The 14,777-nt window shown below is 36.1% G+C and overlaps 1 protein-coding gene across 1 annotated transcript in view; it reads right to left on the bottom strand.

Annotated features, from left to right (window-relative positions):
- Nucleotides 1–14,777, bottom strand: part of Sel1l2 (SEL1L2 adaptor subunit of SYVN1 ubiquitin ligase) — a 130,146-nt gene that overhangs the window by 36,498 nt on the left and 78,871 nt on the right. Inside the window, 5 exon segments of the mRNA XM_087188648.1 lie at nucleotides 8,499–8,555; nucleotides 9,164–9,318; nucleotides 10,559–10,640; nucleotides 10,730–10,789; nucleotides 11,918–11,971. Coding sequence (XP_087044774.1) covers nucleotides 8,499–8,555; nucleotides 9,164–9,318; nucleotides 10,559–10,640; nucleotides 10,730–10,789; nucleotides 11,918–11,971 — 408 coding nt within the window.

Here is a 14,777-nt window from a genome sequence, read left to right as displayed (position 1 = left end):
GTGGAGTTCTTGGGGTCTTCTATGTAAAGTATCATGTCATCTGCAAATAACGACAATCTGACTTCTTCATTTCCTATCTTTATTCCTTTTAACTCTTTCTCTTGTGTAATTGCTGTGGCAAATGATTCCAAAACTATACTGAACAGAAGTGGTGATAGTGGACATCCTTGTCTTGTTCCTGATTTTAGTATGAAGGATTTCAGCTTTTGACCATTTAGTATGATATTGGCTGTTGGTTTTTCATAGATGGCTTTTATCAGATTGAGGTAGAGACCATCTATTCCAAATTTTTGTCGAGTGTTTATCATAAATGTGTGTTGGAGTTTGTCAAATGCTTTTTCTGCCTCTATTGAGATGATCATATGGTTTTTGTCCTTGGCTCTATTGATATAGTGTATTACATTGATTTATTTGCGTATGTTGAACAATCCCTGCATCCCTGGGATGAATCCCACTTGATCAAGGTGTATGATCTTCTTGATGATCTTCTGCATTCTATTTGGCAGTATCTTATTAAGGATTTTTGCATGTATGTTCATTAGTGAGATTGGCCTATAGTTCTCTTTTTCAGTTGGGTCTTTCTCTGCTTTGGGGATCAAGGTGATGCTTGCTTCCAGGAATGAATTCGGGAGTATTGCTTCCCTTTCAATGTCACTGACTATTTTTAAACAGTAGTGACAGTAGTTCCTCTTTACATGTCTTGTAGAATTCAGGGGGGAAGCCATCAGTACACCCAGGCTTTTCTTTGTGGTAAGTTTTTAATTATGTTTTCCATTTCATTGATTGATAGTGGGCTGTTTAGAATGTTTAGGTCTTCTTCATTCAACTTCGGTAATTTGCACATATCTAGGAATCTGTCCATTTGTTCTGTGTTTTCAGTCTTATTGGCATATAGGCTCTCTAAGTAGATGATCCTCTGGATTTCTGCTGGGTCCATTGTAACTGACCCTTTTCATTCTTAATTGCATGGATTTGGGCCTTTTCTTTCCTTTTTCTGATAAGGTTGGCTAAGGGTGTGCCAATTTTGTTTATTCTTTTGAAGAACCAATTCTTGGCTTCATTGATTTTTTTGTATCATCCTCTCAGTCTCCATTGCATTGATTTCTGCTCTGATCTTTATAATTTTCTCCCTTGTATGAGCTTTGGGTTTGTCCTGCTCTTCTTTTTCTAGAAGCTTGAGGTTGAGCATCAGGTTAATTGGGCTCACTTTGTTTTCCTAATATGAGTATTCACTGCTATGAATTTCTCTCATAAGACTGCTTTCATTGTGTCCCATAGATGCCTATATGTTGTGTTGTCATTGTCATTTACTTGAAGGAACTGTCTGATTTCTTCTTTAATTTTGTCTGTTACCCATTTGTTATTCAGAAGTGTGTTGTTCAATTTTCATATGTTTATGAAATTTTTGTGCTATCTTATGCTATTGATCTCCAATTTCATTGTACTATGTACTGTTAATATACAGGTGACTCTGTAAACATTTGTTAAGTTCATTTGTTCAAGAGTTTCATTGAGTTCTGGCATTTCATTGCTTGCTTTTTGTCTAGTTGATCTATCAGTTTGTGGCAGTAGGGTATTGAGGTCTCCCCATACTATTGTATTAGTGCTTTAATGATTTTTCATGTCTGTTAGTATTTGTTTTAAATAGTTGGGCGCAGTACTGTTTGGTGCATAGATACTTATGATCGTCATCTCTTCCTGTTGAATTACTCCCTTTAGAAGGATGTATTGTTCTTCTTTGTCTCTCTTAATCAGTGTTGGTTTGAAATTCACTTGATCTGCAAAGAAGATAGCTACACCTCCTTTTTTCAGGTTCCTGTCACATGTAGTATTGTTTTCCATCCTTTTACTTTCAGTCTATGAGTTTGTTTTTGGATTGTGCTTCTTGTATGCAGCATATTGTTGGATTTTGCTTCTTGACCCATTCTGCCAGTCTATTTCTTTTGATTGGTGAATTGAGGCCATTAACATTGATGGTTATAACTGAAACGTATTGACTTATCATTGTCATGACTTTTTCTGTTTGTTGGATTCTCCCTTTTTCCATTTAAATCTTGTCGTGCCCAATGGATTCATTCTGCTGGGCTTCCTGCAGTTGTGAACCTCATTGTCTTTTCCTAGGATATTGTGTAAAATTTTTGGAGTGCTGGTTTGGTATTCATGAAGTTTCTAAGGTGCACTTTGTCATGAAAGTATCTTATTTCTGCAACAATTTTGAAAGATAGTTTTGCAGGGTACATCAGTCTGGGTTGGAGGCTGTTTTCCTTTAGGGATTGGAATAGATCACTCCAAGCTCTTCTTGACTTGAGGGTTTGCATTGAGAAGTCTGCTGTTGTTGTGATGGACTTTCCTTTGTATGTGATTTGTTTCTTTTCTCTGACTGCTTGTAGAATTTTGTTCTGTTGGGTTTCTCGAATCTTAACAATTATATGCTTATGTGTAGTTTTTTGTTTTTTGATTAATGCTAGTTGGTGTCCTATATGCCTCACTTATCTGTATGTAAAGTTCTTTTCCTCTGCTTGGGAAGTTTTCTGCCATCATTTCTGTGAAAAGTTTTTTATGTCATCTGTACTCTCTCCTGTTTCTTCATTGACTCTGATCAGTCTTATATAATTCTTTTTTGCCTTGTCTAGCAGCTGCTTGATAGATTTCTCATGGTCCCTTACAATTTTAAAGAAATTTTTCTTTTCTTGATCACTAATTGCAATCTTATCTTCTATATCTGAAATTCTGCCCTATTGGCTCATTCTGCTGCATAGACTTTCAATGGAGTTTTTAGTGTCCTAGAAATCTGTTTGCATCTGTTTTATGGATTCCATTTGTTTGCAATGTTGGCATTCCATCATGTTCCTCAGTTCCTCCCTAGATTTATTAATCATGTCTTGTGCTATGGGCACAATCTCTGCTGTTACCTGAGAAATTAGTTCTGATTTCATTTTTTCCAGATCCTCTTTTGTTGCCAGTTCAGGGAGTCTAGGTCGTTCAGTATCAGTGTTCCATCTCATTTCCCTTTGGGGTTGCTCTAGGTGATCTGGAAGGCTGGTTATGAGGCTTTTTTTCCTGTCTTCTCATTCTGATGTGTGTGTGGGGGTGCTGTTGGAAACCACATGGCTAATCTCTTTTGCACTGGGAGCAGTGCTATGGTGGCCCAGAAGCCTCCTCCTCTGTGCTGGGAGCCTGGTAGTCTGGTTTTGAGACTTGTTTACATGTCTTCTTATTTCAACAGTGGTGGGGGGAGTTGTGTGCTGTTGGTGCCTGAGAAGCTCACCTTCTCGGCACTGGGGCCATCTCTGCTCCTTGGCACTGGGGATAGTGGTACAGTGGCTCAGAAGACTCCTCCTTGGTGCTGGGGGCCTCATGTCTCTTTTTTTAAAAATGAGTATGACTTTTCATTTTCCCTAAGAAAATTCCTAGTTTAATCAATTTATAATATTACCCCTTGAATGAAATGCCAAGAATATGTATTGTTTTAAAACATTTATGAACACTTTTCCTATCCCATGTTCTGTAAAGCATCCTGAGAAGGGATTATGTTAGCTCCTTTTTTAAAAAGATGGGTGACAAGTTAGATAAAGCAATTGGTTTTATCTTTGATATTATTTTATATCTAATATTATTCCTCTGCCAAGCTTAAGTACGCTTTATCCACTTTAATAATATGCACCCAAACACCTTGCTTTCCTCATCTAATTCATTCTGAGTGTATATATATTTAGGAATGCAAATGACATTAAAATTTATACCTTGAAAAATTCACGGTAGTGTAATCAAGACTTGCATATACAATACTTTTCAATAATAAGAATTTGATAAGAAGGGTGAAAATGCTGCCTAAAAGGACAATTCATGAGACATTAATTCAACTGAACAATGAAAAGAGGGAAAAAAAGCAAAGGGCTTATTTCCAGGTATTTTGATATTATTTTGTTTGACAATAAATTGAGGCATCACATTTTGTAAGAGCTTTATCCTAATAATTTCTTTGGTGTAATGAAACTGAATACTGGTTCAAGTGGTGGTTTTTTAGGCTGAAGAGCAACATACAATATTTAGCATGCTAGCATTCATTCATTCAATAAATATTTACTGAGTACCTCATGTGTACCAGGCATTATTATGAATATAGGATGCACAGTGGTTAGCAGGAGAGAAAAGAACATATATTCCACTCTGGGGACTTAGATAATAATGAAGAACAGTAAAATATACAAGGAAATATATCATTATAATATATGAGGAAATATATAATTCTATGAGGAAAATAAAGTCAGTGTGATAAATAAGTGACTGAAGAATAGAGTTGGTCAAGAAAATCACCTCTGAGGATGTGCAGTTTGAAGGATGAAAAGCCAGGCATGGGATGTGCTGTAGTAACAGCTTTTCAGAAATCAGGTTTATCCTTTTATCTTGCCTCTCCTCTGTGGGTTTCCCCTCCCATTCCAAGTTGATTCTGGTGCAACTTTAAGTTATGCTAAGTTACAAAAATGACCACAATAGTCTGCCACTGTGAGAGGCAGATCCTTTGAGAGGCAATACTCTGCCCCTGGAGAGAAGTCCATTTCCCTAACAATTTTATCTTGCTGGCCTTGTCACTTTGGCCAAAAGATTGTGGCAGAAGTGACCTGTGAATTCTCAGCTGAGGCCTTAAGAGATTTATGCTTTTTTGTTTTTAGAACCTTTCAATGCTGTGTGAAATTCTAGGACCAGTTGGCTGGAAGATGAAACCTTATGGAGAGTGGCCATGATCATCCTAGCTGTCATCGATAAAGTCATCATAAACCAGCTAACTCTGGCTAGCACTCCACTAATTACAGATGCATGAGTAAGCCTAGCTAAGATCAGCTGAGCCTGGCTCAGACCAGAATTGCTCAGCTGAGCCTAGCCAAAATTGCTGGCCTGGAAAAATCAAGAATTAAATAAATTGTTGTTTAAAGCCACCTAAATTTGGTAGTTGTTTGCTACACAGACTAAGTTAAATGATACATAAGCCAATCAGTCTTAGGTTTAGAGATTTTTGACTGTAGCTTTCCATCAAGTTCAGGTTCTTTAGGCTGAAGGCAACAGAAGAGATCAGTCTATACTTGCCCCCAGAGACTCCCTGGGCCATTGGGATTGTTCAGGAGTTAAACTGGCCTTCTTGAATGTCTGGATGGATGTCTGGATGGGAAGCAGGAGGCCCAATCTATAGTCAGAAAGTTGAAGAGAAGGTGAGTGATCATGTCCTTCTTCCTTCTTGCTTAATAAATGGTAAAAATGATTTTTAAAGGGTGTACTTTTTGGGAGGAGCAGAATCAAAATGAAGTAAAATTTAACAGAGAGAGCATGAGTTTTGAATATTGAAGGCCTGAGCTCACATTCCACTTCTTAAAAACACCTTACTTCTAAGCTGTGAGGCTTGTAGCAATTTACTTTATTCCTAAAACCTCAGCTTCTTGTTTGTTAAACACATATTAAAAAATTCTATGAATAAGCCTGCTAGAATGCCTGAGCTGCTTGGCTGCTCCCACTGTAGTTCTGAAATCCTTCAGTGTGGCCCTGGGCTTGTACTTCATCCTCACCCTCACCAGCAACTGTCTGGTGTGCTGGGCCTCACTGGAAGTACATGATTTTGTGGAGTTTTATTATACTGTACAAAGACTACTGTGTCATTCTTACAGCTAAGATTTGAATGCCTTGACACCTAGTCAAAGTTCATGTTTACACAAAATGAGAAATTCTTCCCAGTTATGCATCCTGTGATTAACATGAGAAACTCACTGCAGGCTGAAATCTGACATTAGAATTATAATATGAATTCAGAATTTTCCATCAAAGCAGCTAAAACTTTGCTTATGACTAGGTTAAAAAAGTCGGAAAACCTTCAGTTGAGATGCATATGCTTATTTAAATTGCTACCTTTTTTTAATCACATCTCATGAAATTAACTTTGGCATTTACCTGATGTTTATTGTACCTCATATAAAATACAAAATATAGTACAAAAAGCATACTCATGAAATAAGAATACAAGATACAAATGGAAAGTAACAACATTGTTCTTTTATGTAACATCTTTATATTCTTTTTTTGTTTGTTTGTTTTGGTACCGGGGATCGAACTCGGGTCCTTGCACATGCGCAGCAGGCTGCGAAACCACTGAGCTAAATCCCCCGCCCTGTAACATCTTTATAAAAGGATAATTTCTATTATTATAGATAGATGAGCTAGGTAAAAATACTATAGGCAGTCAGATAGGGCTAAGTCTTTGAGAGGGCTAGGACAAATGTAAAACATACTACAGCTGCACATCGGCTGAAAACCAGGCCTCAAGATGGAGACAAGATGACCAGACCCACATACTTCTTCAAAGAACTGGGCTTAGTGAAGTATAGATAGGCATCAGCCACCCTGGGGGTGACCAGAGACCTCTGGATCCACCACCTCCTAGGAGAATCCTTGTTCTTTCCATCCACACTTACTATGTGACTTACTTTCCAATTGTACCACCATTACCTAAGTGACTATACTCATAACCTTATTGGATGTTTATAGCTGTGGCCCACATTGTACCCATGTGGGTTTTACTCTATAAAACTTTTCTGTAAAATGGGGTCCTTGGCTACCCACTTGGGATCCCTCCTGCCCTTCAGGACCTTTCCTATCAATAAATATCTTCCCACTTTTAACCTCCATTGTTCCTAGAACTTATTCTTCGATTTCTAGAGAACAAGAACTAGGTGTATCATGCAGTTAACAGGTTGGGAGATATAATATTTCATATTTCATATTTCCTGTGACACTATCATTAGCCATTGGGATTATGTTTAAATAGAGTTTGAAACAATAAATGAATGCCTACTATAAAATGATAAGAGCTATAAAATCATCTTTTAAAAAGACCTCCCAAATTTAAAGACCTGATCCATAAATGGGCATCTGAAATGAACAGACATTTCTCAGACAAAGAAGTAGAAATAGCAAATAAATACATGAAAAAATGTTCAACATCACTGGTCATTTGAGAGATGCAGATGAAAACAACGCTGAGATTCCACCTCACTCCAGAAAGAATGGCTGCTATCACGAAATCAACCAATAACAAATGCTGACAGGGCTCTGGGGAAAGAGGAACCCTGCTCCACTGCTGGTGGGAGTGTAGACTGGTGCAAGCACTGTGGAAATCAGTATGGAGATACCTCAAAGAACTAGGACTGGAAGTCCCATTTGACCCAGCTATTCCACTGCTGGAGATCTTCCCCAAAGAATTAAAAGAATCATACCACAGTGATATATGTGCACCCATGTTCATAGCAGCACAGTTTGTGATAGCTAAAACTTGGAAACAGCCCAAATGCCCATCAACTGGAGACTGGGAAACGGAAAGGAAAGAAGGGAATGGAATTAATATGAGAAAATGGAAAAATTGGAACAAAATCTTTGTAAATAGGGAGGGATGGAGGGGTTGAAGGGAGGGCTGGGCAAGGGTGAAAAATAAGAACCAAGAGAGATTATGTAAAGGTGCAAATTTCCAATGATGAATGTCGTTATATTGTATATCTAAAATGTACCAATGGTTCGAATGAATAATCGATAATGTAAAATAGGAAGAAAAGGTCCAAAGCAGTAGGGATAGTGGGAGGGGCAGGGAAAAGGAAAGAAGGGAAAGGAAAAATGATGAGAAATGGAAAAAATGGAAATAAAGTTCTTTGTAAATAGGGAAAGGAGGCTAGGAATGGGGAAAAAATAAGAACCAAAATGCATCATGTAAAGGTACAAGTTCCCAATGAGAAATGTAATTGTGTTGTATACCTAAAATGTACCAATAAAAGAATTTTTTTTAAAAAAAGAATCCATTATTTCCCCAGGTCTGTGGTGATTAAGGACTGGAAATAGCAATCAGAATCTAGACAAAAACCCATGCCACAGGCATCTTACTAAGGAGGACCCTTCCTAAGTCAGGTTTATTGGCTCTTTTCTTCTACTATAAATTTTAGTGGTTAATTAATCCTCTAAGCTCACTGGGATAAAGAAAGTTTAAACAAAATGACTAAAAGGAGTTTTTCAAATGCATAGAGATGTTTAATGTATTTTTAGTTTTATTAAAAGCAGTCTACACTCTGATCTGAGTGGAGATGAACTTGGTCCTCAGGCACTTTAGCAGGAACCTCCCAGGTGGAGCTTCTACTGCAGGTCTTTGGGGAAGGGGCCTGGCCTAACCCCAGCCCCATGGTGCGTGAGGGAGGGAAGATGCTAGGTTCTGTTGGAGTGTAAGGCACTGCCTTCCCTAACTGTTCCTCAGAAGTCACTTCCAATTTGTACATAAAGGCAGGTACGAAAGTGCTCCCTCTGGTGAACTTTTTTCTTCCTCAGAAGCTAGGAAGCAGATCTGACCAAGGAAATAACCATGGACTTTTCCTAGAAACTCCTCACCTCTCCCTCTCTTTCTTTTTTGCTGCCCCTCCACCCTCCCTTACCACTACCCTCCCCACCCATATAACTGAATGATGAGATTGACTTACATAGTAATCCTGATCTACACCTTTCCTCCCAATCAGATGTAACTGTCCAAGAGATACCTAGCAATGATAATTTTTAAAAATGATTTTAGCAGTAATATTAACTTAAAGAAAAGAAAATATTTACTTGATAATTTTACTATAGCATGTTGGTTTAATTTGAGGCAGTTGGCATGTTTTGAAAGAAGCAGGGAAACATTCCAGACTATATATTTTATTGGGTAATTAGTTGCTATTGGGTATATGGCTTCCTCAATGGCAGGAAGCCGACCAGCTGATATACAGCAACACCCAGGCACAGGAACCTAGGGGCTCTAACACTTGGCTTGCAAAGATCACACAAATGCTGTCTCACTCCTAGGATCCTTGTAGGAGTTTATCTGTATTAAACCCAGCAATAGATATTGCATTTTTTCTGTAATTAAAGTCCAAGATTTTAAAAATTAATGTCTCAGGAAGAAATTTTTTTAAAAAAACTTGCCATTACTATGGTAACTCACTCTCCAATAAGCTGAAGGAACTGCAAAACAGGAGGAGAGCAAAGAAGAGAATGTCTCTTCCTTTTCCCTTTCAAGGTGGAGCATTGTTAGTTACTCTTGCTCCCCGAAGAACCAAGAACCCTTGTAACTTGCACGTTTTAATAATTCAATCACATCTGTATACATTACTTGTATCTGAACATCTCCTCTTTCTGCCAAAAATTTATAGTATTGGTATATGTCCCAATCCAAGATCTCACTGTTAGAACTCAAATTTTCAAGTCTCTCAGTTAGTCTCACTTTTCCCACTGGAATGCCTTCATTTTTTTCCAATTTGTCTGCAACTGTGAATAGAAACAAGCCAGAGAATAACTAGAAAATACAGGCTGCAAGAGATAGTGGTCAACTTAGAGGAAACATTCAGGCTTATTCCACTTAAATCTGCAGAAATTTGTTCTAGTAACAGAGAGGGAAGATCCATAGAGGATAGAAATTTGTGATTTTTGTTTATTTAATTTTAAGAAAAGAGCAAGAAACCTAGTTGTTCTTTGCAAACCATATAGATATTATTCATATCTAGTAGACTGTCCTCAATATCTTAGCCAAGGAGATTCAAGGAAAGAGGTATTAGAAGCAGATAATTGACCCCCTTATCAGTGACTTTTTCTAGGACTGAGACTACAACATAAGAATAAGTGCTCCCTAGTTATTTCTTATAGATAGTCTAAAATAAATATGCTTGAATATTCCTAATAAACTGCAATTTAAAATATAGACATAGTAATTCCAGATTCTTTAAGCATATTAAATGATCTTGTGAGGCATCTTAAATTCAAAAGTAGGTTTTTTTCCTCCTTTTCTCAGATCCCTTTAGTGCCACAGGTATACGTTTATGTTTTATTCTGATTATAGAAATTAAACAAGTTGACTTTATTCACTTCTTGGAAGACTTTTATTTAAAGCTCTATCATATAATCTGCTTCAGTGATGTAATATAAAATGTTACACACAACTTTGGGAGTGATCCTAGGAACATTTTTTAGCCTTATGCTCTATGTTTTGTAGACAAATAATAGGGCAATAGAATAATGACCTCCTGGATTGTTCTCAGGTACAGTGATAGATCTTTCCAAGGTATGTACCTTATATTCATTCCATTAGAAAATTTAACAAACTATCTCATATTTTAAATGTTAGATTTATGGGAAGTACTTAATTTTTGTTGGTTCTACATTGCAAGAACAAGTAAAATAGAAATGTTTGGGATATATAGTAAGAAAAATAAAACATCAATATAATAATTTAAGACTTTTTGAAAAATAATGAACAGAAACTCTACATTGTACTAAAAGAAATGCATTACAGTAGATTTTAAAAATAGAGACTTAATATTACCACAACTTTATGTCATCTAGTATTGATTTAAAAAATTTATTGTTAAGGCTTTTTTTTTCTGTTTGTATTTTTGACAGTGCTAAGGATTGAACCCAGAGTTTTGCATGTGCTAGGCAAATACTCTCTCACTGGAATATCCACTACCAACACCAAGTTTGTTTATTAAAATAAATTATGAAGATGACTTACTATAATCTGCCACTTTCTTGTAGTGATTTAGGGCAATTTCACAATCCTGTAGAACGTTGATTCCTGAAAAATATCTGTACCCCTAAAATGTAAGTATATATATTCTTAATATTCAGATAATGCTTTTAAATAATATATCTGTTATGGTGCAAGATTATTTAATTTACAAACCAAAATCATCTGGGACATCATACTTCCTCCAGCACTTCCAAAGGTATAATATATCAGTGCCTAAAATTTAAAAATATAAAATTATTTTTGTTATCTAGATTTGAAAGTCAAGCCAACTATTGCTTTTTTTTGCCTCTACCCCATCAATGAATCTTATTATATTTTATTTTATTAGTACCTGTTTGCAGTACTTAATGATGATTTTCATCACTGGGAGTTGGTACATGTGCATAACGCATCTTAATTCTCTCTTTTCCATCTTTTCTCCTCTCTCCCCCTCCCTCCATCTCTTGATACCCTTCCCTTTTGCAAAACAATCTATCTCCATTTCCTATTGTCTATTTTGCTCTATAATTTATTTATATTTTTGGTTTCTCATATAAGAAAAATCATGTGATTTGTTTTGTTTTGTGACAGGGTCTCACTATATAGTTCAAGCTGGCCTTGAACTCACTGTGTATCCCAAGCTGGCCTTGAACCCATGGCAGTCTTCCTGTGTCAGCCCCCAGAGTGCTGGGATTACAGGCTTGCACCACCATGCCTGGCTATCATGTCATAGTTAAGCTTATGTGTCTGCTTTATTTCACTTAACATTACGGTCTGAAGATGTATCCATTTTACCACAAATGACTCAGGTTTATCCTTCTTTATGGCAGAGTGGTACTCCGTTCCATACAAATAATACATTTTCTTTATTCATTCATTTGTTGATGGACATACAGACCACTTCCAAGATTTAGCTATTATGAGTTGTGCTGCAGTAAACATGGAATTGCATGTATCACTGTACTATGATGTAGTAACTCTTTTGGAAAGAGACCAGAAGTATAATAGCCCAGCAATGAATATTAAAATACTCCAAAATAAATTCCAAATTTTACTCTGTTCTCTTAAGAAAGCTGCCACTTATTGGGGAGTTACCAGACTGTGGATTCTGTGAAAAAGGCATTTTAGGGCATTTCATTGCCCTAAAATTCCAGTATGATAGGTATTACCTACCTTCAAACAAGAATCTGAAATAAGAGATTTTAAGAAATTGGAAGTAGAAGAATACTAAATTTCTGTGTTGAGTTGGTGCTTTTAATCACCACAATACAGTAAGCCCCTTTACTTGAAGAATAGGTTCTATTCATTGTCATTTTTAAGGGAACCAGTTTTGTTCCAGAAAAAAATTAGAATTGACTTTACCTTGGCTTGATCATACTCCATTCCTATTCCATAAGAAGACAAAAATCCTAATGCCTAAAGTGCAAAAGAAAAAAGTGAAACTCAAATCAATTTATTTCACAATTTTTCTTATCTGTAGTGATAAACAACATTTTAAATATTTGATCCATAATAATTTGCATTGTTAATTTATTTCTTATACCATAACAAACTGCTTCTGTTAAGATTGAAAGAATCTGGGAAAGGTCACAGTAGTGAGTGAATTATATATATGAATATAGCCTGATTCTTACTGTAGTTTAAAATAAAATTTAATAATATAGCATTAAAAATCACTGATTTTTATGTGTTTTCCTCTATTGAAAATAAAAGACTTTTCTTCATTCTTTTAAAAATTGAATTTGTATTTTTTATTCATACTTTAAAAAATAAAGTAGAATTGATACAAAATTTTCAAAGTAAGAAATCTATTGACTATAAAGTGGAAGCTTGATCACAGAGCGAGATGGCAGAACAGGAAGCCCCAGACTCGTCTACCAACAGAAACATGATATGGATCAAAAAGGCCTTTCAGAGAAGTGCAGAAACCAGCCAAGAAGTCAGCACATCAGGGTGAAGTCACAAACTGAGAACAGAAATAGTAAAGTCCAGAGAGAGTTTCCAAACTTATAATGGTTTGACCTATGATTTTCCAGCTTTATGGTGGTGTGAAAGCAATATGCATTCAGTGGAAAGTATATTTTGAAGTTTGATCTTTTCCTTGGCCAGAAATATGTGCTACAATACTTTCTTGGGAAGCTGAATAGTGGCAGGCAGCTGTGGCTCCCAGCCAGCCATGTAAGCACCAGCCTAAACAATCAACCTGCTTTGGAGTGTTGTGTTGCTAAACTATAATTTCAGTAGGTGATGTATATTAAATCTATTTTCAGTTTGTAATATTTTCAACTTTTCATAGGTTTATTGGGGTGTACTGTCTCTCAAATTCATTTCTTCCAGAGCCTTTCTGCAATGAGCCTCTCTCAATCCTTAGCTGAACCATTGCAATACTTTCCAGGCTTGTTCCCTTTCTGTCCATTTTTCTTCTACCCAGTACTATTACCACTTCCATCTACCATCATTAAACCATTATATTTTTTCATCTAGTTCCTGAGAAAGACACAAAACTTTGACAAATGTTTAAAATCAAATCAAAATATATCAAGAACTGATAGGGCTGGGATTTAGTTCAGTGGTTTCGCCGCCTGCTGCGCAAGCACAAGGACCTGAGTTCGATCCCAGGTACCAAAAAAAAAAAAAGAACTGACAATTCAATCAACTTAGCAAATGAGTAAATTTCTTAAACTTTTAATTACAATTTCAAGGGCAAAGAACTATGTCACTTTTTAAATTAGTAAATTAACTGCAGAGTTCCCATTCCAAAAGCATAATAGCTCTAACTTATGGATTTAAGTGTAACTTACATAATTTATATCTTATCTAAACTAATCCATATACTGAAAAAAACCTTCTATGATTCTGCAAATTTGTCATTAGTTTGAAAGGTTGCCTTTTAAGGAAAGTTAACCATAAAGGCTGTTATTAGAAATGGAAGGCACCTGCAATCCTGGTACTCCTCTAATTCTTGTAATGTACTGTGTATTTAAAATGGCTAAATTGGCTCTTTTTAAGGACATCACTAGCAAAGATTAAATTTTTTTATTTTTCTTGCAAATCTTGGCAATTTTTGATTCTGCTTAATTTAGAGTCTGGTTCAGTTATGTGGAAATTTTGACAGTAAACAAATACACTGACCTTTATATAACAAAATAAAGATACTGTTCTATTCAGTTGGGCTTGTACTTTATGACACTTTTACCAACACTGTATCATTTTGTGTGGAACCTAGCACACTTTTTGATCAGATTCTCCTGGAAAAATATGTGAGCCCATGTAGTCGTGAAGTGGATTGTGTGGAAGTTAAAATTCTATTCAACTGGGGGCTAAAGAGTTCACTCTAAAAAGTAAAGCCTGCTGGGAGTGGTGGCACACTCATGCCATCCCAGCCTGGGGAGGCAGAGGCAGGAGATCGCCTCGAGTTTGAGGCTAGCCCGGGCTATGTAGTGAGTTCAGGCCCAGCCTGAACTACAAAGCAAGACCCTGTCTCAAAACAAAACAAAACAAGTAAAGCTAAAATTATGAGCTTTTACTAGCTCCGAATAACCAAACCACAGACATACTTCACCTCTCTTTAGCACAAAAATAACAATGAGTAATTTTGAATTAATTCACTAGAGGGCTCAACTTTCACTTTATTTTCATTTGTTTATGCTGCTTAAAGCATACCAAGACACTAGAGGAAGTCAAAAGGTGTTAGCTAGAGGCTGTCATGCAGTAAAATATGCAGTAAAATATTGTCAGCACCCTCTTATTCCTTTAAACTTGGCCATTGTCATTTTACAACTTTACAATCAGCAATTTTTAGTGTTCAGTCTTTTTCTGAATTAAGAGTGAGGTAAAATGAGATGGATTATGGAATGATTAAATCTTAATGCAGTAAAGAGAAATGCTGTGAGAAAAAAGAGAATTTACAAAATAGTGATGACATCCATGACATTTTCGGTGGTTTTAAAGGTCAAGGTCTGTAATTGGATTGTTCTTAAGAGTCCATTCTGAACTGAACCATTGTGCTATGGCATTTAAGGAAGCATTATAGGAGCTGGGATTTGAATAGAAAGAGTTAAGAATATTTTATTCTAGATAAATTACTAGGTTCCATAATAACAATTTTAAAAATATTCCTCTTTTTGCTTTTTATATTAGAAATTATTAAAAGAGAAAAAAGATTAAGCGATTCCCCTTAATTACTCTATGAGACCTGAAAGTGCCTGAAATTATTACTTTT

Source organism: Heterocephalus glaber, unplaced genomic scaffold (genome assembly GCF_053883595.1).
Source record: "Heterocephalus glaber isolate CG9 unplaced genomic scaffold, H.glaber_assembly_v1.0 deba00001532, whole genome shotgun sequence".
Taxonomy (NCBI): domain Eukaryota; kingdom Metazoa; phylum Chordata; class Mammalia; order Rodentia; family Bathyergidae; genus Heterocephalus; species Heterocephalus glaber.
This window is presented reverse-complemented; position numbering and strand designations above follow the sequence as displayed.